The sequence below is a fragment of the Alosa pseudoharengus genome, unplaced genomic scaffold (assembly GCF_046254945.1).
Source record: "Alosa pseudoharengus isolate Yale_2024_CS ecotype anadromous, Long Island Sound unplaced genomic scaffold, YU_APseudo_1.1 YU_APseudo_1.1_scf_24, whole genome shotgun sequence".
Classification (NCBI taxonomy): Eukaryota; Metazoa; Chordata; class Actinopteri; order Clupeiformes; family Clupeidae; genus Alosa; species Alosa pseudoharengus.
Window position 1 is genome coordinate 8461349 of NW_027468689.1, and position 27347 is coordinate 8488695.

At 40.2% G+C, this 27347-nt stretch overlaps 1 protein-coding gene across 1 annotated transcript; it reads left to right on the forward strand.

Annotated features, from left to right (window-relative positions):
* The first annotated feature begins 9817 nt into the window (after window positions 1-9817).
* Window positions 9818-22457, forward strand: il1fma (interleukin-1 family member A). The gene is made up of 8 exons (XM_076303032.1): window positions 9818-9880; window positions 10038-10153; window positions 10384-10480; window positions 14313-14637; window positions 16177-16299; window positions 16822-16967; window positions 17448-17649; window positions 21019-22457. The coding sequence occupies exons 1-8, from the start codon at window positions 9869-9871 to the stop codon at window positions 21042-21044; spliced, it is 1047 nt and encodes a 348-aa protein (XP_076159147.1). The 5' UTR covers window positions 9818-9868; the 3' UTR covers window positions 21045-22457.
* Window positions 22458-27347: the final 4890 nt, after the last annotated feature.

Here is a 27347-nt window from a genome sequence, read left to right on the forward strand (position 1 = left end):
AGCCTATTCCATACGGTCTTGCAAGCAGCCTCCTTCAAATGCGCCGTTGAATGCCAAAATACCGATGCATTTATTTGACATATCGCGCGTTGCGCCGTTAAAGGGAATGACAGATGTCATTCTCATTGGTTTAAAATGATGTTACGCCCCAAACACACCCATATGACTGATTAAAAGACCTAGGAACACCTTGTTACGCCATGCGCTCCACTTTTGAGAACGAAACCCCTCCCAATGTGAACTGGACATCCTACTAAATTTGAATAGACTTTTGACGAGTGACGATGCACTTTAGAATGTCATGATAGGGCCCTAGATGTATAAACCAGAGGGGTGCACCACATAGGCGAGTGGACAGTGTTTGACAGCTTGCGTGAGCCCAAGTAGCTTACTTTAAAGCGATATCGTGAGCTCCTGTCAAAATCTAGCAGTGGGCCTAACTACACACAAGCAAAAGTCTATGAAACAACATCAACAGTAGGCTAGCCTATACGTTACACTATATCCTTGCTAATGCGCTAACTGACATTTATTTGAAATGTTATCAGCAAAGTTGTAAGGTGAAAACTTATCACGGTGTGTTAAACAACATAATAGCATATTCTTTCATGTGCATGAGGCCCATATAGCATCACAATGAATATGAAGATAATGTTAAAAGTAAGCTGGCAAAAACATAAATATGTAGGTTACATACCTGATGTCACTGAGCTGTCAAAGAGGCTACGAAACCATCTCCGTAATTAAAATCAGCTGACTGGTGTTAGCGCATAGCCATAGTTGCTGTTAAAAATGTCTTATAGCGCTGGGAATCTAAACACTTCAACACCGACATGTAGCCGAACATGTTCAAAACTACTGCGTGTTATGGGTTAAGACATGACATTTCTTGAAGCATTTGGGAACACACTGAATTAACTGGAAAGTAGAGTCCCTGTTAGATTTGCTTGCTTGCAAATGCCGTTGTCCATGACCTGGCAGTTTTATGGCAAGCGGTTTTAACATAGCCTACCTTATGGCAAACCGCCTACACTGGGTAAACTTGAAAGCAGAGTGGGCATGCATGGCAAGCTGTTTTAACATTTAAATGTATTATTTGTAGGAGCAATGAGATATTGATAGTAATTTGAATATAACAGTTCAATTTCATGTTCAAATTTGTCTTATCAATAAAAAAAAGCAATTAGACCATTTTAATTTAAAAAAATTTTAAAACAAAGTACCGGTTCAGGCACCGTTTCGGCACCGGCACCGTTTTAAAAGTATCGATTAAGCACCGGTATCGGATAAAACCCAAACGATACCCAACCCTACTTTCTAGTGTTTAATTTAATGTTTGGTTCATATATCAACAACATGATGTCATGCAGAATCACTCACTGCACCTTTAAAGTTCAAAATTGTGCCAGCCATCTGTGTCAACCTTATTCCATCTCTGACTTTTTAGTCTGCTTTGTAACCAGTTTGCATCTTTTTAAAATTATTTTGTAGAATTATTATATATTTTTTAATTATTATTATGTTATATTATACATTGGAATTCTTGTATTTGTTTATCTTAAATATATACATATATAGTTTTATATTTAGTATTTTCTATCTACAATTATAAATAAACCCATGTATTTTATTTTCCAGAGTGTTCTGTTGTTATTATGGTTTGGAGAAAGTTATTATAGATAAACCCATGTATTTCTATTCTGTCTATTTTCCAGAGTGTTCTGTTGGGGAGAGTTCTAATCCCACATAGTACACTTGACACTAATACAGCATAGTACACTTGCATAGTATAGTGCATAGTACACTGACACTAGTCTACACAAATCCATCAAAAAATATTTTTGAAATAAGAAAAATATACAGAACAAATGTATGGAGCCCCTAAAGTTACATGGAGAAAAAAAGGGGGAAAAAACTAGCTAAGGCCATGTTTAGATGGAAATGATGTGAAGAGCAAACGTAAAAGTGGCCTTTGCGTTCTAACTTTTTATTCCGTGTTTATACAAGCGTTTTGGGGGGGGGGGGGTCTGCGTGCATACAGTGATGCAAAAGTGTGTAAAATTCGATGTAGTATGCGCGCCAGGCGGCTAGGTGGTAGTGCACTGCCACACAAACATAACACTTTCTACAGCTTGTGAGCAATGTTCCCTCTAAGTTGTGTGCGCATGGCCGCGTAGGCCAGTCGAAGTGGCCACACAATAGATTTTTCAGATCAACAATTTTTTTTCAGGGGTTAAAAATCAGAGCATCAAAGGCGACGTAGGCTAGGTAATAACCATTTAAAATACTGTATCCTTTAGGCCAGGGGTTCCCAAACTTTTCCACAACAAGGCCCCCCAAATACCACTCACTAGGTTCTGGCCAAGGACCCCCTTGATGTTTTATTAATTAAACCCATCGACAATACTACGGCAAATGTATAAATACATTAAGCTAATCTAATAATTATTTTAGCTACAACCACATCGCGATGGAGCATACAGTGTGTAAAAAAATTATTTGGGGCTTTCTGCTATATGAGAGCCATCACTCTACTATTATTCCCAGTCATTATCATGGGATATATATTCAGATATGCGTCACATTATTATAATGCCATTGTATAACAACCCTCATAGTACATTTTAAATGTTTCAAATGTATTTATTTCTTGCTTTTATTTTTCCCTCCAACTTGCTGAGGCCCCCCTGGCACCCCCTCGCGGGCCCCCACTTTGAAAACCACTGCTTTAGGCTACTCTTGGCTAGTCTAGAGGAATACGCCTGGATTCAGGGGAAAATAGGGCGGGGGGAATGTCACTGATTTCAAACAAAGTTTTTCAATAGCCAATCGCGGAGAGGTGGCAGACTTTGTGAGAGTATGCACATGTACTGGGTGTTTCATGAAAATACCGCCGACAGCGAACTAACAACCAAAACGATGGCGTTTAGTTTACCTTTGTAGCCATTTCTGGTTAGCCTTTGCTTAGGCAAATGAGACAACTTCTGCAGAGGTTTAAAGCAACTGTTTACCTAGAGATTGGCATGGGTGTTATTTCAGTTAGCCTATTAGCTGGTTTGATTTGCATTAAGCTCAATGAGCATCAAACCAGCTAATAGGCTAACTGAAATAACACCCATGCCAATCTCTAGGTATGGTGAAGGGTATGTGATGATGTGGGGGTATTTTAATTCCAAAGGCCAAGGTAACTTTATCAGGATGCACAGTATTCTGGATCCATGAAATAACCGGCCTTTAAAAATACAAATCTGCCTGTCTCTATGGGAATTTAACATAGGGGTGCCAATACTTATGACCCCTGTATTTTAAGGAAGAACATTTATTTATTTATGATACATTATTCATTCACTAAGAAAATTGGTGTCCTTAAAGGTTAGATATTTCCTAATTTTTCACTTAAGGCATTAAGATCAATTTCCAAAAGATGATTTTTATATTCCTCTTTTCAGTCAATTTTAGCATGGGTGCCAATACTTTTGGCCAGCACTGTATGTGCAACATCAGCCCCCTTTCTTTCAGTTTCACTGTATGTGCTCACATAAACTGTTCCTCCGCTCGCTCAGGAGATCTCTGTCGGGCTCGGTCAACTTCATCTCTGTACTCGCTCAAAACTGTGGACAGCGTTACGTTTCTTCCACAATTGTCAACCGATCAAAAATTCAGGGGAGATTAAGTGCTCATTGGCTGCTGAAGTCCACAACGCCTAGCGTCATTTACTAGTGTCAGTGGGAATCGGGAAAGAAGGTATTAACATATTTATTTATAATATACTCATAATTGGTAGAAGTATTTATCATAAATATGGATATTGTTGGATTTACAACACGGTTACAACGTCTACTTAACTTTATGCGTTGAGAGACCAGCATGATTAACCTTAGCCTAACGTTAACATGGTAACCGTGTTGTAAATCCAACAATGCCCATATTTAATGTAAATGACTAAATGATACTAGGCCAGGGGTGGGCAAACTTTTTGGCTCAAGGGCCACATTGGGTTTTGAAAATTGGCCGGCGGGCCACACAACCCCCCCCCTCCCCCCGACGACACACGCCTAAAAAAATACATTTTTTATAGCCTATAATTTAGTATGAAAAGTATTTGTTTTAAAATAGTGCTAATTTGTTTTAAAAATACTGCTAATTTTATGCTGTTAAACAAATGTATAAATTGTACACTATCGCTTTAAGACAGTCGCTTTAATTCACGTTTATTTCTCAATGATCGATCTTCTGCCTGCTCCACTATGGCTAGTGCTGTACCTACGGCTGGGCCCTCTCACAGTTTTTAAATGGTCAGTAGTGGGAACTACTGTTGCCTTCATGATTTCCTTTTAAAACTTTCTTATAAGGAGGAGATATCAATTATCAACAATCACAAGCCAGCTGGAACCTGCGGCTCTCTCTCCCTCTCGTGAGTGCAGACGCTTTCCCAATTAAATGGATTGCATATGTTCACGTTAGATCTGCTGCAAAGGAGATAACTAAGAGTTAAATTAGTTTAACATGATGTTATCTCTATTTAACATGATGTTTTGACATTGACATTGTAAACGTTATCTAAGGAGAGTGAAAAGCAGTTTGCAGTAAAGCTAACCAACGTCTATCGCAGGAAAAAAATAGCGAGCAGCCTGATAACTAGCCTAAATGAAATGCTCGGCGGGCCGGATGAAAGTGCTTGGCGGGCCGGATCCGGCCCGCGGGCCGTAGTTTGCCCATCCCTGTACTAGGCGACTTCAGCAGTCAATGAGAATTGACTGCTGATACGGGGTAGATGTCATAACTTTCCCCTTCCTATGACCACCTACGGTCCGTAGCGGTGGACTAAGCCTTAGGCCCCGTCCACACGGAGACGCTTTTTGGGTTAAACGCACCGGTTTTGCTTCGTCTTGGCCGATCGTCCAAACAAATCCTGTAAACGCACTGCCCGAAACCGCACTTTTTTGAAACCTGGTCCCAGGGTAGAAAAATCTGAAACCGTAACCCTTGTGAGTTCGTTTGGACGGCGAAACCGCATACTTGCGTATTGATGATGTCATCGCCACACCTCAGCTGCCCTGGACTTGACACTTATAGTATTGCCTAACAATAGTAGTTTTCATACATGACATTACCTACGATTACACTCAGTAGGATAAATATCACAACTGGTGCTTCGCAGCGCCAATAGCTTATGACTTGGTGGACTGAGTGTTTTTCCCGGTGTTTTTTTGATGCTTTTGATGATTTTTCTAGCTACTGTCAGTGACGTGAGAGAACTAGTCAGAAGTTATTAGGGAAGTGCGGTGTAAGTTTAAATTGATTTGTATGTAGTGCCTGTGTCATTCATTTATTTTACATGTCTTACAACATAAATAAATGCATTCATAGTCTAGTAGTGAAGTCAGATATGAGCATACAAAGACGCTTAGATCTCAAGCCTATGGTAGATACGCACTAAATGAGAATGCGCGATTTGATGCAGGCAAAAGTATCGACTGTTACTAACGAAGGTATTATAGCAATATTTTAAATGTGGCGACGGAATAGCCTAGAACTTGGGTAGGCCTAGCATTTAGTAGCCTATGCACTTGCAGTGATAGCAAAAACGAATGTGAATCGCGGACTATCCTACAACCAAAAAAAGTAAAGGAGATTATTTGTACCTGCGTTAGCCAAATAAAGGACGGGACTGCACCCTTTACAAACCGTAAAAATGAAGTTTATTAGTTTTACAGTTGACTACAGTTGACAGTTCACTATCAGTCCAAACAAACAATTCTGGTTTCCTTGCACTAGCCATTTTCGTAGCCTGTCTGTTTGTAAAGCCTACAGTGCGCAAGCTTTGGTCAATTTCTGTAACAAACAGTGCCACCATAGGCCTGGAATATGAAGTAACGTGTTGAGTCGTGTTAAGATGGATCCGTTTGGACGCAAATATTCTTGATACGGTTCCAGGGAAGACGGAGGAAAAAAGATGGGTTTGGTACGTGTGGACTAGCCCTTGATCTCTGACCCCTACCGATACCAGACAAGTTTAATTCATCCATCGTCAATGTAATGCAATTGTTAATATTTCACAAAACTCAAAATGTGTAAATGGAAGAATAGCAACAATAGCAAAATAAAAAAATGTATATGGAATAAGAATATATCTCAAAATCCTCAAATAGGCTACTCACTTAAGTCACTTCAATAGTGGAAAACACAAAAACTTCAGGTTACGACCGTAACCCCGGTTCTCTGATAGCATGAGTGAGGTATCTCACATATGGGGTACGCCTCCCCGCGTATCCCTCAGAAGCACTTTCTCACAATGCCAGCCATGATTGGCTGGCCACGTCTGACGCAAGGCACACAAAGGGCAGTCCCCTATATACTGTAATAGCTAACGTTGGAGAAGACGGACGCAAAGACCTCCCTGATGTGAAAAGAGTTTTCTCTACCAAGTTAATTAATTCTGTATATCGGGACCCCTTTCAGGATGTTATTCAATTCAATTTCAATTTATTGTGCTTATAGAGCGCCAAAACATAACACATGTATCATGGCGCTTTACAGAATGTAGGCAATCAGAGAAAGAAGGAAAGAAAGGAAGAAAAGGAAAGCAAGAGAGAGGCCCATGGGTAACAGGGGCGAGGAAAAACTCCCTAGAATTGGAGATATATATAGGAAGAAACCTCGAGCAGATCCACGACTCAAGGGCCTGACCCATCTGCCTAGGGTCAGTACATGACAGTAAGGTCTGTATACATGACAAATGCATATGATAGTCGGGTGTAGAGAATAAGACATGGTGTTAAGCACTTGAGCTGAAAGTTACAAGAGGTGGGATGATTACGTATCCGGTATGGTAATTCGTTATTCCTGATTTAGTGACAGAAAGTTCAATAGTCCAGCATTGGGATTGTCCAGGGGAAGGGAGTTTCCGAGGGGCATGTGGTGGGTTGGTGGATGGGCCAGTAATCCAGGCAGAGTTGTCATAGGCTGGTGGTGGGTCGCTAGGCTGTACGGGCCAGGAGTCCAGATAGGGGGCAGTAATAGGGCAGTCGAGGATGGGACTTCAGGTGAGATGGGTGAGAGGAGGGCCAACACACGGATGGTTGATGGCTGGTGATGATATACCTCACAAGTGAGGTACAGTAAGGGGGAAGAAAGAGAGATGTAGAGTGGGTTAGTATTACTGAAAATCAGAATGGTTAATGTCAATAAGTAATCAGTAGTACTATATATTGTTACAGTATACCATGGTGGGAATAGGCAAGAGAGGGAGAGTTGAGAGAGAGAGAGAGAGAAGGGGGGAGAGGAGAGGGGGGGGGTTGTACGGCGTGACACATGAAAAGTCCATGACAGCACTATGCTATAGCAGCATAACTAAGGCATGGTGAGGGGTAGTCGACACCAGCGCAGGTATGGTCAGTGACCACCATCGCACGTGCGACTGGGGTGCCAGTCACACGAGGACTCAGCAGGGTGGTCCATTCCAAAAAACCCTGAGGTGGGTGAATTTCCACGCACCATACCTAACTATGGGAGGCAGTAAAGAGGTATGTTTTAAGTCTAGACTTAAAAATAGGGAGGGTGTCTGCTAGTCGAATTGAGGTAGGAAGATTATTCCAGAGGAGGGGTGCGCGATAGCTGAAAGCTCTGCCTCCTACTGTAGTTTTTGAGATTCTTGGAATTACAAGAAGGCCAGTATTCTGTGATCGTAGCGGTCTGGGTGGGTTATATGGAACTAGGAGATCTTTAATATATTCTGGTGCCTGGCCATTAATGGCTTTGTATGTTAGAAGTAATATTTTGAAGTCAATGCGACTTCTAACAGGCAGCCAGTGTAGAGATGCCAGGATAGGGGAAATATGTTCATATTTTTTAGTTCTAGTGAGTGTGCGAGCAGCTGCATTTTGTATAAGCTGTAAGCTCTTTAGACAGGTGTTATTGCAGCCAGCGTATAGAGCATTGCAATAATCAATCCTTGAGGTGACAAAAGCATGGATTAATTTCTCAGCGTCTGGTAGGGATAAAGACTTCCTTATCTTTGAAATGTTCCTTAAATGATAGAATGAAACTTTGGTAATCTGTTTTATGTGATTACTTAGTGATAGGTCTTGGTCAATTGTAACTCCTAGATTTTTAACACATGTGGATGAGGATAGTCGGAGATCAGTAAATGTAGCCTGTGATGAGGATAGGATATCCCTCATCTTTTTAGGACCTAAAACCATGACTTCTGTTTTATCTGAGTTCAAAAGCAGGAAATTGTTTGTCATCCATGTCTTTATGTCTCGTATACATTATTCTGTTTGTCCCCCATGTTGTCAGTCATGTAAGTAGGCAATAGGCATGCATTTATAGCACAAAAAGGGAAATGCAGTTCAGTTTAAAAAGAGGCCGACCTGTTAAATTTGTCGTACTACATTCATTGGTTATGGAAATGATGGTGGGTAGTTTGCTATGTTACAGTTGATACCATTGTTGCGAGGTCTGCTTCTTGTCAGTTACATTTATTATCAGATCTACTTCACAAGAGCCACAATGTACAGAATTAATAGCCCTCTGCCAGTCAATCAGAAAATAGTATTTCTTGTCTCTTGGGGATACATTTTCAATAATATGCCATGTAGTTTCTTTTAAAAGTTGGTATACCATGATTATTGTGTGGGTATTTTTGTATTTTCAAATTACTAAATACTTGTATTTTAATTAAATACTTTTTTCACATCAGTATTTTGTATTTTATTTTGTTACATTTTATGAGCCAGTGTTGTAGTTTGTAACAAAATAGTTTTTGATGCATTTCTGCCCATCTCTCCATTCACACATGCTATATGGGGTTTTTTTCTTCAGCAGAGTCTAGGCTACCCAGATCCACCACCATTCATGTATTAATACTTCCATTGTTTGATTTTGAAGTGAATTATACAATTCTTATATTTTGATATGTATCTCACCACAGCAAGCTGACAGCTCATACATACCTTTCATGTTTGTGTAGGGCAGACTGTCCTGAATCTGGCAATATAATTACCATGGTGGAGGGATACTCTCTGAGCAAATGTGAACAATATGAGGTGTGTGCTTTACGGAAATAAATGTCATTTTTTATTTAGTGATAAAAAAATGTGATTTATTTCAAACAAACATGCAATATTTACAAGTCAAGTTCAATGTACCTGTAAGAGGGGACAGAAAGAAGGAACTATATACAACAATTACACAGCTGATGATATACAAGGCTGTTCATCATCATGCTGGCTGATGTGTATGCTGTGTTGGAGCTGACTTACAGAAAAGAGAAATAAACAATAAATGGTTTTAAATAACTTACACAACTTTTCACATACACTACACATACATACACACACATACATACAGACACACGCACAGACACACACCTATACCACCCCCCCACAAAGTAACAGGTTTGGTGCACATAAATGTTATACTGTACTGTTAAACTATATTATATATGATATAGTCTTTTTTTACTTTGTTTGTTTGCTGTTTGGTCAACTGGTGTTGTGTATGAAAGTGTTATGAATGAATTGAGAATAATATTGACATTGAAAAGATGCTTGATTTCTGCAAGCGAGTAGTGACTCAACATCTTTGTTAGTGGTTCTACATCCGCTTTTTAAGCAAAGCTTTTGTGTATGGCTTCATTCAGTCTTCATTCAGCAGTTTGTCACAAACAATATATTATTGTCTGCCCTTCAAATGTACGTTTATAGCCATTTCCCCTATTCGCCTAGAAGGTTCTGCTTTCGTGAGTCCAACTTCCTCCTGCAAGTCTCCACCCCTACACTATGCAAATGAACCCAGTTGAGTATAACATCCGCGGTCCTTGTGGCAGCACAACCACTTTCCATCCCCCTGCACTCGAGGCAACATGGAGGTGAAGGTGAGCATTCTACTGGCCCTCTGCATTCTATTACACTACCTGCATTCTATCACACTGCCAAGTTGCTGAAATCTGCATTCTATTACACTACCAAGTTGCTGAAATCTGCAAACTGTCCTGGCATGAGTGGTCTTCTGACTTTCTTTTCTCTGTGAAGCATACGCCTGTCAATGGTGGTGTCTCCATCCTTCATACAGTCAGGGATGGGAAGCATTACTATGAAGTCGAGACTGTTCTTAAGGATAAGAAAGCCAAGAAAGGATTTTTTATGAGGTAAGTGAACTGAGGTCTCTGACGGCTAGACGTCATTCATGTGTCTCCGCATCTGGTCATGTCACACATAATCATATTTCAAAGAGAAAAGAGGCCAAAGCTAAGAAAAAGCTGACCTGGGGGAAAAAATCATATGTCACATTTGACAAGAAAGCAGACCATTGTCGTAAACCGTTGTCATGGTTATGGTTTTAGCAGTAATTGTGATATCTGTGTTTGTGCACACCCAGGAGAGGAGATAAACTTCTGAAGATTAATGGCTTAGACTTGCAAGATTTATCTCCAGAGATGTTTGCGGAAAAGTTGTCTGAAGGCAGTCCTATGCTGGTATGTTTTCACACCTTCAATGTGTCTTCAGCTTTCAAATCACTTTGTTTCGGAACATGTTTGTTTTGTTCTGGAAGTGAAACCACAGTGTTGCAAGTACTGACATCAAAACTTACAAAAGTTCATATGCTTTGGTGCTCTGAAGCTCTATTCGGTTGTTAACTACTGTACTTGGGTGTTAATTACTCTATCGGGACAATTGGGCTCTATCGATCGGGCATTTTGGTCCTAATAGGAAACAAAGGAAAACAAATGTGTGCGTACATAAGAGTACATAAGACTGCTGCTGTTCCCTGGGTGCATTATCACTGAGTTACAAATGTTTAATCCGGAAAAATGTTACAGCTAAAAGTTTAATTGATTCTGACCATGGGTTATGTGTATGTGTGTCATGTCATCCTGATTATGTGGTGCTTTGTGATTGTCTGTCAAAGGCATGTCAGAGTCCCTGCCTGAACTACTATTTGGAATATTCAAAATTCGTGCACAAAGGGGGGTACAGTACTTCAAGAATCTCCATTAAGAGTGCTGCTGTTCCCTGGGTTTTTGAATCTCCACTAAGAGTGCTGCTGTTCACTGAATCTCCACTAGGAGTTCTGCAGTTCACTGAATCTCCAATAGGGCAATTCCATGGAAAATTACATGTATGTTTTTTGTAACATCCATAACGCCAATAAAATGTGATGGTATGGTATGATGTGAATGATTACATGAAATTTGAGCATTTGCTATTTTTGGTTGAAGAATGTACATGAGGAAAAATGCACAAAAAATGAATGTTATCATTCACATCATACAAATGCCAAGGCATTTCACTGGCGTTATGGATGTGACAAAAAGTAAATTTTCCGTGGAATTGCCCATTAACTAATAACTAATATTACTAATTAGGGGAGACATTGGCTTGGGCTGACTTCGGGAGGTGGACAGTTAATACTGTTCTGATTTTGACAGGGACCTACACATAATGGGAGCGGAAGGAGTTCCAGGGTTCCGGGGAGGGGAATGGTCGATGGTAGCAGAGCTGGGGAAAGGGTGAATTTCTAGGGGTGGAGCTCAAAAGGTGTCAAAACTCACACAAAGATTAATGACTTCGAGCATCAAGGCAATAGGGAAGTGGGTCCTCTAGTCTGAGATCGCTCAGACGCCCCCAAAACAAAACAAAACAAAACAAATGTACATTCAATATTTTTCACAGCAATATGTATGTTTTCAGAAGCGTGGGAACAAAATGGGAAAAGAATAGTGCTTGGTTGGAAGTGCTAAAGATACTGTCCACGAGGTGGACACAGCGGGGTAGCACACACACATTATGTAATTGAAGTCGAATAACAGGGTCATTCCACAGACACCGGAAGGAAAATGTTTCCATTTAGAGAGCGACCGGACAAAAAAAAGAATTTTAACTCCTTACTAGAAGTAGTTTATTATACAAGACTAAAAAAGTCATGCTAAAAAGTACAACAATCAAAAATATAAAAATACCCCAAATAAAATAAGAGTTAAAACTAAAAGTACTTCTTAGTTCTTCCCATGGTAATTAGTAGCGGCCCTGCGTGACCTTACAACACCCCTTTCAGGTCTCAACGCTCCGCTTTAAACTCTCAAAGTCCCAACATCTCAAATAACTCTCAAACTTATTTTCTCTCTCTCTTTTTATACTCTGTGGTCTGACTGTGGTACGTTGAACATTTCACCCAATTCTGGTTCGAGCAGGTTTTCTGACAGTCCGGTGATTTACCGTGCTACGACCCCCCAAACAGGATACTCATGTCTGCCACATTTGGTGGTTACATGAGCATTGTGTTCTGCACCTGGTCCTTACACAGTCACCTGCACCATTGCTGATATGATTATACATCATACAACAAATTCCATTTCAAAACATGAATTAACTTTGCACAGGTTTACACTTCAAAATATGATTACATTTCAAACATAGCAATATCATATACTTCAAAGTTATATCACTGGAAAAACTCCTTGAACATTCCTTGTGCTTGAGTGTCTTTTTCACATTTTATGCACACAAGGTTTGGTTCACAAATCTTATTTCAATTTTGTTTCCAAAGTCTCTTGGCAGCATGTTTCGGTCCAAATTTATTTATCAATGGCCACTTAATTACCATTTTGTTCCTCTTCTCCTGTTCACTGAGACTCTTGCAGAAATCCTGCCGCTCAGTGTCTTGAGCAGGACAACAGCAACAGAGCATCCTCTGGAGCAGTGAGAGGTGACTGGAAGCTTCTCAAGAGCATGAACAGCTCTCATTTTCTCCTCCAAAGTGTCCGTCCGCTGCTACATGTATATGCGGCTAATAGATGCTAACATGGCTATGGAGGCGTTTTTGATGGTGTTAGCTGATATATGCGGCTAATAGATGTTTTCATAGCTATGGAGGTATTTTTTATGGTGTTAGCTGATATATGCGGCTAATAGATGCTAACATGGCTATGGAGGCGTTTTTGATGGTATTTTTGTTGTACATTAAAGGAATTATCCGGAGTAAAATGCACTTTAGATCGATTTACAGATGATTGGGGGTACATACGTTGAGTTGACATCAAAATCATGTCATTCGGATGTGTTTTGAGAAAGTTCGATTGTACCGTTTTCAGTCACACAACTCGTAGCCTGGAAGTGAGCAGGGCATTTCAATTTCGCCGCTACAAAACGCTATTTTTATACCTCTTCTACAGTTCCAAACAACATAACACTTACGTGGTAGTGAGTAGAGTGTCCCTAAAGCCAAACCGAAGTATCCCGAGGTCTTTATGTGGTCGAATAAAGAGTCCAGAATGAATTTCATCAAGCCAGTACCTTTCCGGAAATGTTGCCATCTTTGCTGTAGGAGTCTTATTGCTGAGTGTGTTGTAACACGCTCTGGAAATTCACAATTTCGTCGCCTTTTTTTTTTTTTTTTTTAAAAACATAGTCCAGTCCATACAACTTCATTTCAATTTCGAAAGAAATACTGGACTATGTTTTTTTTTTTTTTTAAACGGCGACGAAATTGTGAATTTCCAGAGCGTGTTACAACACACCCAGCAATAAGACAGCAAAGATGGCAACATTTCCGGAAAGGTACTGGCTTGATGAAATTCATTCTGGACTCTCTATTCGACCACATAAAGACCTCGGGATACTTCGGTTTGGCTTTAGGGACCCTCTACTCACTACCACGTAAGTGTTATGTTGTTTGGAACTGTAGAAGAGGTATAAAAATAGCGTTTTGTAGCGGCGAAATTGAAATGCCCTGCTCACTTCCAGGCTACGAGTTGTGTGACTGAAAACGGTACAATCGAACTTTCTCAAAACACATCCGAATGACATGATTTTGATGTCAACTCAACGTATGTACCCCCAATCATCCGTAAATCGATCTAAAGTGCATTTTACTCCGGATAATTCCTTTAATGGCGTCTACAAATGGAAGTTCGGGAGAAGCGGTGTATGACGGGATCCTGCATGACTGCGCAGTTGACTCTTGCACGATCCCACGAAACACTTCAGGACCCTGGTCAGAGACCTCGCCAAACACGTTTTTCTATCGCATGTCTTTATGCAAATTTCTGATCCTGAACTAGCGAATGGAGGTTACAGTGTAAGCAGAGGGGAACATTTCAGTCGGTTGGGTCTTTTAACATTTAGGGGACGTTAAGCTTCTGCATAATCCAGAGGGAACATTCCCTAAACATTAGGTTTTGGTTTGGTTCGAACTAACCTTTAGAGAACCATAGGCTAACGTTCCCTAAACGTTCTGTGTTAGTAGGGTTAAGTCACTTTTTGTGGGTTGTGTATGTATTGATTATGGTGTTTGTACTGTCCTGCTAGACATTGCACCAGCCCAGCCGTGACCACTCTGAGAAGCCACATCAGACACCAGGTGCCCTCTGTCCAGTCAAGAAGGAAGACTATGTCCTGGACTTGTGTCTGAACACATCCAGAGACCCAGACGATTGTAGTAGTGATGAAAATCTCCAGGTGGAAGATGATTGTGACCAGGAGGACGACATCCTGCTGCTGGTGGAGATGGTGGACACCAACATGTCTGTAGTGAGAGGAAGGGGCTGTGCCCATGGGGAGACCTGCGAGGACTGTGGTGGCACCGACTGCAACCTAGATGAAGTGGTTATGACGTCCAGAAGGGTCTCCTTAGGTTAGAATTATGCCTTTTCCCTGACTTTTCACAAGTTGCCTAAATAACACAGTATTCTACATTCTTTCAACATATTCTTTTTGTAATTGCTCCATGTAGCAGATTTATTTTTGCCTGCCTAAAGCAATTGACATGTCAGTGAGAGGAGGAGGTAGAATTAAAGATAGATCATTTCAAGGTCCTTCCTCAGCTTTAATTATGTAGTCTCAGAAATACATTTGTACAGTTGAAGGACTTGGGGCAGTGTACAACACCTTGGTACAATTGGTGGACTTTTGTCTGAAATGTTCAGGGGCCGGTTTCCCGATAACGCTCATCTCTTAGCGAGCTACGAAGACTCCAAAGGTAAACCTTACCAAATATGTTTACCTGTATAGCCATGGTCCCTTAGGATTCTTCTTACGAAAAGCTCCTTACGTCCAACTTACAAGGCACTGTCCATCCTGAAGATGCTGAATTGGTTGACATTGATTGCTCAGAAATCTATTTTTCACTTCACGCGGCGGTGCATGGCAGCGTTATGAAAGACAGTGTGTTCTTTGCACATACACAAAACATTGTTTAAATATTGCCTCCAATAACATTAATTTTATCATGGATGAAGAAGAAATGAAATTATGTACCCATTAATTAACAAAGTTTTCATGAAGTCTGGAGGTGGAAGCGATCAGCAATCTGCTGGTATAACCAGCTATACCACCCTTACAAATTTACTCGTTAGGCAATCTTTCATCACTCCATATCAAGAACATATTTGAATAATTTTAATATGATTTCATAATAGTATTGTTTTCAAATCACAGCTAATTGACCAGCAGCCTCTTTTAATTACTGCTGTAATTAAGTATTTTGTGTCACTGGTTAACATTATCAATAAAAGCAACCCCCCACATAAAACATTGTAGAAGATGGCAGAGCCTACTTACATAAAATCCTTTTTATGAATTTTTGAGTTGCATGCACAACGGAGATTTCTAAAGATTGTATAGGCTACAGTGGTGGTGACTAGCGTCGCAAGCCGAAACATTACTACCAAGGAACAACATACAAAAAAGACATTCATAGCAAAGTACCTTTTGGGAAATAAGTGAAAGAGGTAGAGGTACAAACTACATAGCGTTAAGAAGGCTTTGGGAAACCAGCCCCTGATCTTTGAAGAAATGTGCGTGGATGATATCGGGGTCAGTTTGGGACAACTTATGCATGGCTATGCAAATGCATGGAGAGCTTAAAGTTACCCATTTAGATGGGTCATAGTTTGTAGGGGCACTCATTCAATCCAGCTGCTGTCATCAACTTCAGAAGGGTATGACATCTTTAATGAACAAATACAGCCACATGGTTTTGTTTTCACTGAGTGCAGCCCATAGACCACGCTTTATGACAAAAGGAAATGTCGAGACACTTTCAAGAACACAGAACTGAGATTAGTCCTATCTTCTCTTCACCTAATTGTCATTAAAACAGAATGGAGACCCATTCAGCAGCAGAGGTTGTTTGGAATGTAAGGAAACATAAGCTTCATTCTGTATTTTTCAGTGGCGAGGGGAATTTCTGATTTTCTACATGATAAAATACAAGAGAACATTGCCTTGGAGGGTCTTCTGAGTAGGTTGTATGTCAACCCTGTTGGCAATCAGACACGAATGAAAAAAAATCCAGGTAAGAAGTAACACTACTGAGAGGCCTCATCAGCCTTTCACCTTTAAAGCAACACCAAAGAGTTTTTTGTACCTTAAAATAATGTTTCCAAAATCGTTTCAGTGGTTCATCAACTTGTAACAGGGTGAATGGCACTTCTGCATTCGCTTCGCTGCCCTCTATCGGCTATAACTGCACTTTGTAAGTTTGCCGGATCGGGTAGCAGATCTGTAGTTCGATGGAATGAGACATGAGAAACTACAAATTTGACTTGCATCTGATGTCGCAATACATCATACTTTCATAAAATCATGCAACATATTCTACCTTGTCTGTGGACATTGTTATTTGCAAAGCCGGTGCTGGATAAACAAAATACTGTGTGTGACAGAGGAAAAGTTCTTTGGTGTTGCTTTAACAGTAATACATATATACAGAGCCCACTGTCACAGAATCTGATATTTTTTTAACAGAGATGGCATGTAGAAAAGCTAACACGTGAAGCCAATTAAAATATGGGCTTTTTTGCTTTTTGTTGGTAAGCAAAAATTACGATCTACTACTACCAGTCCGACCATGTGGACGGCTCCTCTAAAGGAGTACCTGTTGTCTTGAACTTCTCGGGGACTGACAAGTTCATCCGATGCTCCAGACATCCAGACAGCCTTGAGGCGATAATAAATGTAACGGTAGGTACCATAATCATGTGTCAAATGGTTGCTTGGACAGCTGTGTGTAGTAGGCACTGAGCTCTGTCACTGTCACGATGCATTCATGAGACTAATGGGCATTAGTATCTGGAGTCTTACTGCTTGTGAAATCATACATGTTTAGACAGGCTCAGTCCCTGCCTCAGTCATTGCAAGCGCCTCTGATTGATTAATCACCACTATGTGGATACTTTTTTTAGAATTGATTTAGATTAAGTGTTAGTTAGTATAATTTGTATTTTTGTATATTTAGTATATTCTTTATCTTCTACTGTCCTTATTGCTTAGTTGTGTTTTTATATTATATACTTTAATTACTTTTTCTGCTGTTAAAGAATGTGTATGTGTTGTCTGTATGCTGCTGAGACCTTGAATTTCCCCTGGGGATCAATAAAGTATCTATCTATCTATCTATCTATCTATCTATCTATCTATCTATCTATGTGTATTTTATCATAGCCATACGAAAAGAGCAAACTGAAATGCATCTCCAAGGAGGACCACGAAAGCTTGGCCTTTGTCTTCTACATGAAAGGGGGACGTGCCAGAGAGCGCATCTTCGAGTCTGCACACTGTGAGGGGTTTTTCATTCATTCTAACAACAGGGCGATAACAGCAACAAGACAAAATATGGATGATACCTTCTACTTTATCATCCATGGTAAGTCATGCTGATTTGAGATCTGTTGTTTAACAGGTGACATTCACACAGAACACATATTGTTCTGTCACAATTAATATGACTGTTATCATTGCAGTAGTTAGTAGATATGGACATTATCCTGTGCTTTGATCTGCAATATAGATATAATATACCTAGTTTACCTATAGATACAGTATATACATATGATCTAAATTTCATCTACATGTTGTTTTATGGGAAGGCAGCAGGAACCCTACATACCTATTGTTAATTATACAAGCCTACATTTTACTGTACACTATTATGTATGACTTATTATGATGTTAGGACTTATGCTTTCTGATATGCCCAAATAAACGCATGTGTTTAAATATTATCCTTCCTAATGTTTGACGTATGTATGTACAGTGTCTTGCAAAAGTACTCAATACATTTGAAAGCTATCACAATTTTCTGGATAATTCAACATAATTGCATATATTTAGGTACCGTAGTATCAGTAGGCTACTACTTCGTCTGTAATGCTTTAACAATGTAAAGTTAAAATACTTCCTCCTATACCTACTCTAGTGTTTCCCAAGCTGTGTGTTGGCCCACTGGTATTTTTTGCTTTGCACTAAATAATCATTGACAATTTATTCAAAATTATCATAAGCAATTGAAATTTCACGAAATTGCATCTAAATCCGCATAACATTTAACACATTCATCCATCTTTCTTGATACCATTAGTGATCAAGGATTGTTACACTCTCGTGCAACCAATAGCCAATCAAACCTCAAACATGGCATGACGACATAACCAACAGCCAATCACACCTCAAACACGGCATGACAACACAACCAACAGCCAATCACACCTCAAACATGGCACGACAACACAGCTGCAGTTGTCTGTTCCATCATGGTGGATCTGAAAGCATTAACAAAAGACTTAAAACCGATGCCTGAACATGAACCTGACCTTGTGTTACATTAAACAGAAAAAAAAGAACATTTAAGTGGGGAAACAGAGAGATAATAGGCTACAATAATGCTATAGGTTCAAAGTTTCCTGACATCCTACGCCAAAATATCTGACTTCTTTGGCAGCAGGGGGCAGTAAAAGCAGCAAGTAAAAGCGTTATGGCTTTTGTATGCTTAATACCATGGTGGTGTTCTGTGAGATTTTCTCATAGGCAATAGTGTGTTGCAAGAAAAAAAGTTTGGGAAACACTGTGCTACCTAACAAATTAACATTGTGAAACACTGCTGTACCTAACACATTAACATTGGAAAACACTGCGCTACCTAACACATTAAAGGGGAATTATGCAGGTTTTTTTTAGCTTAATTTACCTTAACTTAACAGCTTCGGAGTCATTGGAAAGGTTATATGACTTTTTTCTGGGGTGAATGGTGGCCGTCTCGCTTCCCTCTATCGCCTGTGAGCGGATAAACCAGCCTTGCAACTTTCTCAGACACAGAAAGTCTTGCGGTCTTGCAATGTAACAAATTGTTTTACTGCACTACACACATACACACCAGGCACCGGCTACAACAAGGTAGTGATGGAGTTTCTCAGACATTCGCCATGGCAGAGCCAGGGAAAACAAGCAGAAAGTGAGTATATCGTCGTCGGAGGTACAGGGACACATCCCATTAACATTGGGAATATTCCCTCAGCCCTCAGGGTCTCAGTGATGGCTAGGGTCTTTGTGGCCTCTCTAAGGGCCTGTCCCAATACCTCTCCTTCCCCTAGATTTTTGCCCTAACCCTCGTTTTTGCGCGTGAACATGTAGGGGTAGGGTGTCCCATTAGTTTAGAGAGTAAGGGGTAATGCTATTTCCCCCTTAAAATCAACCCTCAAAATATAGCCAGGACCGATGCAGGCTTAAAACAAAGTGGGACATGAAATAACCCCGGATACATTGCGAGCCGGCCAAATTTTTCAAGCAAGATGGCTGACACCGCTGGAAAGGAACAATTGCATTGATCATATATTTTTGCAAATAAGCATATTAAAAATTCGAAATATGTTGGAATATGTTAGTTTAATGCACATCCAAAGGACTGTCGAGTTTTGAACACTAATGTTAGAAAATATCTCACGAAGCTATCTGACGATGTTCATGATATCTGCCAAGTGCTTTGAGAGAGTCTGCCCATCAAATAACGTTATATACAGTATCTGATCTGGGTAGTTTCATCAATATTTAGGATGTGTGTTCCGGCGTTCACATGAACACAAATATCTCTGTTGATTAACCAGACATAGATAAACCAACACAGCCCACACAACAGTCAACACGACCACTGGAACCTGGATTTTCCTGAATAAAAATAGTAGTAGGCTACTACCGGTAGAGACGTTGACGAGGAGAGCACGTTCGCTACGCTAATTTGTATATAGTGGTGTCCCATTTCATAGGGAAAGATCTTCACCCCCACTTGCCTCGTCGAGGGGACTTTACTGTCCAAGTGGAAGTTTTAAGAGGGGAGAAATGACTACATGATCAGTTTTTGGTAGTTCTTCATTATGTCAGTGACCAGACATCCCCACTCATCGCTATAGTGACCAGACATCCCCACTCATCCCTACTGTAGAGTGACCAGACATCCCCACTCATTCCTATTGTAGAATGACCAGACATCCCCACTCATCGCTATAGTGACCAGACATCCCCACTCATCCCTACTGTAGAGTGACCAGACATCCCCACTCATCCCTACTGTAGAGTGACAGACATCCCCACTCATCGCTATAGTGACCAGACATCCCCACTCATCCCTACTGTAGAGTGACCAGACATCCCCACTCATCGCTATAGTGACCAGACATCCCCACTCATCCCTACTGTAGAGTGACCAGACATCCCCACTCATCGCTATAGTGTCCAGACATCCCCACTGTAGAATGACCAGACATCCCCACTCAATCCTACTGTAGAATGACCAGACATCCCCACTCATCGCTATAGTGAACAGACATCCCCACTCATTCCTACTGTAGAATGACCAGACATCCCCACTCATCGCTACTGTAGAGTGACCAGACATCCCCGTTTTCCAAGAACAGTCCCCAGTCAAAATACATGAAAAACAGTTCTGTCCCACATTTTGTAGATAAAAACATTAGACATTTGAATGATATTGACAGTTGAACTGGACATTCCATGGTTTTTCATCTCAGAAATTTGGTCACTTTACCCTACTGCCATATTTCACAGTATGGACTTTTTGGAGGCATGACCAGTGCTACTTTGAGGGTTGGCCAAAATGTTTTATTTTGGTCTCATCTGACCAAAACCTTTCCTTGTGTCTTAAATGGATTTCTCTTGTGCGTTGTAGCTAACTCCATGCATGTGTCTTTGTGGATGTTAAGCATTGGCATCTCTCTCTCCATAGAGGGCACATTTATGCAGAGTTGTTGAGACTCCTACAGTCCAGCTGATACACCTACAGACCAGCTCCAGCCAGCAAGCATCCTAGATTTCCGACAGTGATGGCTAGGGTATTTGTGCCTCTCTAAGCATCCTAGATTTCCTACAGTGATGGCTAGGGTATTTGTGCCTCTCTAAGCATCCTAGATTTCCCACGGTGATGGCTAGGGTATTTGTGCCTCTCGTACCTGATGCCTTCCTCAGACCTTTTAGTCATCTCCACTAAGCATCTTGGTGGTGTCAGTAATGCAGTTTCTCCTTTCCCACAATGCTGCTTAATGGGACAAACAAACTCTTGGTAAAACATAAGTGACAGAGAGGCTACGCTGGGCAAGTAACTGAAGCCTTCCGTTCGCGAGCGTCTACTGCAACAATTAGGTTCTAATGTAATCAATGGAACTGTCTACACTAGACGTGATGGCAGTGCGTATGATCAAAACATTTATACCAATGCTCTAAGAATATTTTTACACTCCGCGAATGGAACGCTTCAGTTGTGGAGCCTGAGTTATCATACAGGTCAGTAGTTTGCATCCACTCTGCGGTTTCACCGCCTGGTTAATGACCCTCAGACAGAATGAGTTTTATGTCCAGAAAGCGATCACTACATGATCAGTTTTTGGTAGTTCTTCATTAAGTGATCTTATGGTCGATCTGGCACCTCTGTATAATTTTGTGTAAAACTGGAACACCAAACTCACAAAGTGTATTATGTTTGTTTATTTTCCATGCTAGACAAACATGCATTTGGAAAATATTGCAGCATACAGTATATGTTTACAATGCAAAAATATTGTGAAAATGTGTGTGTGTGTGTGTGTAAGTATCTTTACTTACACATAAAAGTGTAGTGATGTTCATGGTGATATTTACAAGGCTCTGTATCTGACTATTCCTCTAATGTGCTTGCATAGCTGTTCTTACAGAAGGCGTTACAGGGAAGTAATAATGTTTAAACCTGTGTGGGCAAACAGACGGTGTTCTATTGGACACGTGGAATGGAAACAGAAAACTAATAACTAAGTTATAAATGTATGTTCACTATTATGCCTTATATATTTTAAAAAAATCAAAGGTTTTATATTTGTTATATTGCATACAGTATGTAATTGAAAAATCCCTAAACTTAGGTCATGTTCACTGTTACTTTTATTATAAAATATTCAACTTGTCATTTAACTGGATCATCTGTAACTGCGTATAAGTTGGGTTGATGCCCATGATGCCCATCATTATGTTCTGTACTGGACTCTTCTGTACTGTAATCTATACCTGTTTATCATGTTAGTTTTTTGTAACATGTTTTGTACACATGCGAACAACACAACTACTGTCTGTACCTGATGTCTGTGTCTTTACCTTAGTGCTTTCATCTGAACTTGTTTGCAATAAACTATGAAAATAGCTGAGTGTTTTTTTTTTTGTATTGCAACTTTTCTGGAATGTTATGTATAAGTATGTAAATGCGGCAGCCGTGGGCTACTGGTTAGGGCTTCGGGCTTGTAACCAAAGGGTTGGCGGTTCGATCCCCGACCCAGTAGGAAAAATGTGGGCGGGGGAAGTGAGCACTGCTCTCCCATGCCCACATCCACGGCTGAAGTGCCCCTGAGCAAGGCACCTAACCCCTCACTGCTCCCCGAACGCCGCTGTAGCAGGCAGCTCACTGCTCCGGGTAAGTGTGTGCTTCACCTCACTGTGTGTTCACTGTGTGCTGTGTATGTTTCACCATTATCTACTGAAATACGCAATCATTTGTATATATTTTAAGTACAGAAACCTCAACAGTGGAGGAAGTAAGGTTCAAAATACTTTTTTTTGTTTTTCATTTTGGACATATTAGAGTGAAATGTTATTACAGTGGGAGTTTTGAATTTGGGTATTTTGAATAGATTAAAATACTGCCGACAGCCATTTTAATCTATTATTGCCATTTTCACAACTCTGAACCAGAATTCTCCACTTCAGTTGCACTTACAAACACTAAAGTTTCCAGTTATACTCTTATATGGAGGATTGTATAGAGGAAGTTGTTCATATATGATTTGCAACCTATAGTGTGGAAATTAAATAAAAGTTCTGAAACATTTATAATATGGGTTTTCAGCACACTTAGGAAGACATTCTCAAAAATACAGCATTTCAGATATTTCAGGAATAACATTTCACTCTAATCTCTTCAGGAATTTTAGGAATAATATTTCACTCTACCCCAACAATTTACTTCATTCTTCTAATCCATCAGGTTAATTGTGGTTTTCTTATTACTGTATTTTCCGGACTATAAGTCGCACCGGAGTATAAGAAACATATATATAAATATATGTATGTTGCACCTGAGTCGCAGGACCAGCCAAACTATGAAAAAAAGTGTGACTTATAGTCCGGAAAATACGGTAAACTTTGTTCCTTTAGAAATGATGGTGTAATATTAAGGTGTGTTTTTTAGTGTTATTACTCTGACATTCAACATTAGATGACCATACATTTGAGCAATAGGCACAGTCTTAGGGGCTGACAGTTTTCATAAGATTTCTCCATGACTGACATGACTGATGTTAACGAATATTTTAATCCATCAAAGGATTTACAAAAGACATAAGCAAATGAATGAATACCAATGAAAGAATAAAATAAGCAACAATGATAGAGTCTTTGGCATAGGCCCCGTCCTAGGTCCAGGTCACTGAGCATGCAGACCCTGGCAGATCCTGCTGGAACGAGACGGCAGGGGTGGAGCCTACCCCCAAAGATAAGATAAGGATACTCACTGGGAATGCTTAGCTGGATCATCTCTGAAATAAAGCATAACGATGTTAAACAGTTTATGTTTTATTATCCTGTTAAAGATGAGCAAGAGAATGTGAGTATATAAAGAAAGAGTAATAAAGTTGGCATAGGAGCCAAACGACAGGGTTAATGAAACGTGAACGTGAAAAGATTAGTGTGACGTGAAAAAGATTAGCATTGTGAACACGATGTGTCGGTTCCAGTTCAATGACCATCACCAGAGCTGTGAGGACAAGATGAACAGAGAGTTTAAGTTAGGAGATGCTGATGTAGAGCAGTGTAGGCTACAGAAAAGCTTGAGAGGATCACAAACACAAGGTATACAAGTGGGTAGAAAGCAGAGCCGGACAGTAATGGAGTACATTTACTTGAGTACAGTACTTGAGTACAATTTTGAGGGATCTGTACTTTACTCGAGTATAATTTTGGGGAGTACTCATGACTTTACTCAAGTACATTTGAAAGGAAAATATTGTACTCTTTACTCCACTACATTTCTATCCATAACCGTGAGTACCCGTTACTTCTTCTAAAAAAAAAGGAAAAAAGAAAAATCTCGGAAACCCTCAATTTGTTGTTTCCCTCTCAAACGTGATTGGATAGTGCAGGCGCCACTGATTGGGACAACCTATCAGCAATCACCTTCAGCTTTCCGCCAAAGTCAACTCCATGGTCAGATTTAGATAAGAGAGAAACCATAGACGAAACAATGGATGAAGATGCAGCAGGTCCATCCCGGGAATGTGCCAACCTATGGCCCCACCTCGCCAGACTATTTCAATTGTCTGAACAAGTTAAGGACAGTTTTCACTTCAAGTGTTTCAATTAAAAATAGTATTTTGTATTTGAAACATGTATTTGTGGCAGCCGTGGCCTACTGGTTAGTGCTTCGGACTTGTAACCGGAGGGTTGCCGGTTTGAACCCCAACTAGTAGGCACGGCTGAAGTGCCCTTGAGCAAGGCACCTAACCCCTCACCGCTCCCCGAGCGCCGCTGTTGTTGCAGGCAGCTCACTGCACCGGGATTAGTGTGTGCTTCACCTCACTGTGTGCTGAGTGTGTTTCACGGATTGGGATAAATGCAGAGACCAAATTTCCCTCACGGGATCAAAAGAGTATATATACTTATACTTATACGTGATTGGATTGTGCAGGCACCACTGATTGGGACAGCCTATCAGCAATCAGCTTTCCGCCAAACTCAACTCCATGGTCAGATTTAGATAAGACACGAAACCATGGACGAAACAATGGATGAAGACGCAGCAGGTCCATCCTGGGAATGTGCCAACCCGTGGCCCCACCTCGCCAGACTGAACTAGTTAATGATAGTGTTCGCTTCAAGTGTTTCAATTACAAAATAGTATTTTGTATTTGAAATACGTATTTTAAATACATGTATTAGAAATACTGCCCATCCCTGGCAACATGGTAAAAAGATGAAAATGACTTGATTTTACTTTCAATTCCTTTTACATCCTCCAAGGTATTAACATTAAAAATTTTCATAACTCCATGTAGGACGTTTCTGTACATAAATGTAAGCACTGTGGCAGTAGTAATGCAATATTTAGAAAATGTAGGCTACTCTTGTACTCTTGATACTCAAGTACTTTTAAAAACAAGTACTTCAGTACTTTTACTTAAGTAGACATCTGACTGTTGTACTTTTACTTGTACTTGAGTAAAATTTAGCAAAGGGTATCTGTACTTTTACTCAAGTAATGAAGCTGTGTACTCTGTCCGCCTCTGGTAGAAAGGCAAATAAAACAAGTTTAAAATTATAATAGGCTAATTTACCCAAGAACGTAGCCTATATATATAACAGTGAAAAGATAGGGATCCATGGCAGATTATGATCATGATAGTGTAACCTGTATAACTGCATAACTTATGACAAATATGACAAACTACAATCAGAACAGATAAGTATTTGAGGGAACATTGACACTATGGACATTTAATTGATATTCTTAAGGGTGATTTTCACAAGCCGGAAGGTTAACGCCAGTTAGTGAGTAGGCTACTTAGGCTAAAGACAATGGTGATGTCACGACTCAGAACGGGAATCAGTTGCAGATCAAAATGATTTATTTACAAACAGTCCAGCAGGCAAATCAGAGTCCAGGTACAGGCAGGTTTCGTAAACAGGCAGGCAGGCAGGCAGACAGAAACAGACGGACAGGTACAGGCAGGTAATCCAAAAAAGACAGGCAGAAGACTTCGTCAAAAACAGGCAGGGTTCCAACCGGGAAGAACAGTAACTATTATCTCTCTTTAAAGAGCTTCACGTAGTCTCACTCACGTGGCAGTCAGGTAGCAAACAGTACATACCGTGACAATCTGTCAAAGTCAACTAAAAGGGCAGTGTTTAAATACTCCACAAATCAACACAAAATGAGAGACAGGTGAACATTCCTTTTTTTTTAGAAGAAGTAACGGGTACTCACGGTTATGGATAGAAATGTAGTGGTGTAAAGAGTACAATATTTGCCTTTCAAATGTACTTGAGTAAAGTCATGAGTACTCCCCAAAAATGATACTCGAGTAAAGTACAGATCTCTCAAAATTGTACTCAAGTACTGTACTCAAGTAAATGTACTCCGTTACTGTCCGGCTCTGCATTTAATTTGCGCTATGTTGCACCACTTCATTTCAAGTATGGTTTAATAAATCTGTGATTAAAACCTTGACCGGTGGTTTGTACTAACAGACAAGTGCTATTTTTGAGATGTGCGCATTCTAGAGACATTTTTTAGTAAAAGTTGGGAATAGGACTTTTTTTTTTTAAAGTATATTTTTGGGGGCTTTTTTGCCTTTATTTGTATAGGACAGTGAAGAGTGAGACAGGAAGTAAGTGGGAGAGAGAGATGGGGTGGGACTGGGATATGACCGCAGGTCGGATTCGAACCTGGGACCCCGTGGGCACTTGGACCCTTATATGGTATGAGCGCTGTAGCCTGTTGTGCCACAGCATCATCAGAGAACAGGACTTTTTAGCATAATTAAGGTGTGCTGAATCCAACTAGCCCTGTTCCCAAACTGAGTTTTGAGTTTTTGACCATCTAATTACAAAACAAAATGGTTGCCAAAACGGCACTTTCTTTGGGCGGACGTCATTATGTAAATTAAGTCATATTGTTCACATGTGTGCATCTCAGAAATCTCCTTTGGTCAATAGATCGAGGGTACAGGCTGTAAAAAAAAGAAAACAAATCTAGTATTAGTTTTTTCTGAATGCTTAAACACATTTTTTGTAATTATGGCTTTTTTTGCAAAACTCTACACACAAATGGCAAAACCACTCACTGAGTTCGCAAAACTAAAAGCACAAACACTGCTTTGCACTCAGCTTGCAATTTTGTAACACACACTTTGCACAACTGTAGGCACTACAGGCATTATTTACATTATTTTGCCAACTCTCTGGCACACTTTCTCATGTGAAAACTGTTTTAGATAATTAGTTCACTTTGCAATCAGCCTAAGCACTATAAATAAGCCACAG

What these genes read in the sequence shown, in the direction of transcription:
- il1fma (XM_076303032.1), top strand. An exon ending in GTCCAGAAGGGTCTCCTTAG is followed by an intron (nt 14,638 to 16,176) that starts GTTAGAATTATG and finishes TGTATTTTTCAG; the next exon opens with TGGCGAGGGGAATTTCTGAT. An exon ending in ACGAATGAAAAAAAATCCAG is followed by an intron (nt 16,300 to 16,821) that starts GTAAGAAGTAAC and finishes TTTGTTGGTAAG; the next exon opens with CAAAAATTACGATCTACTAC.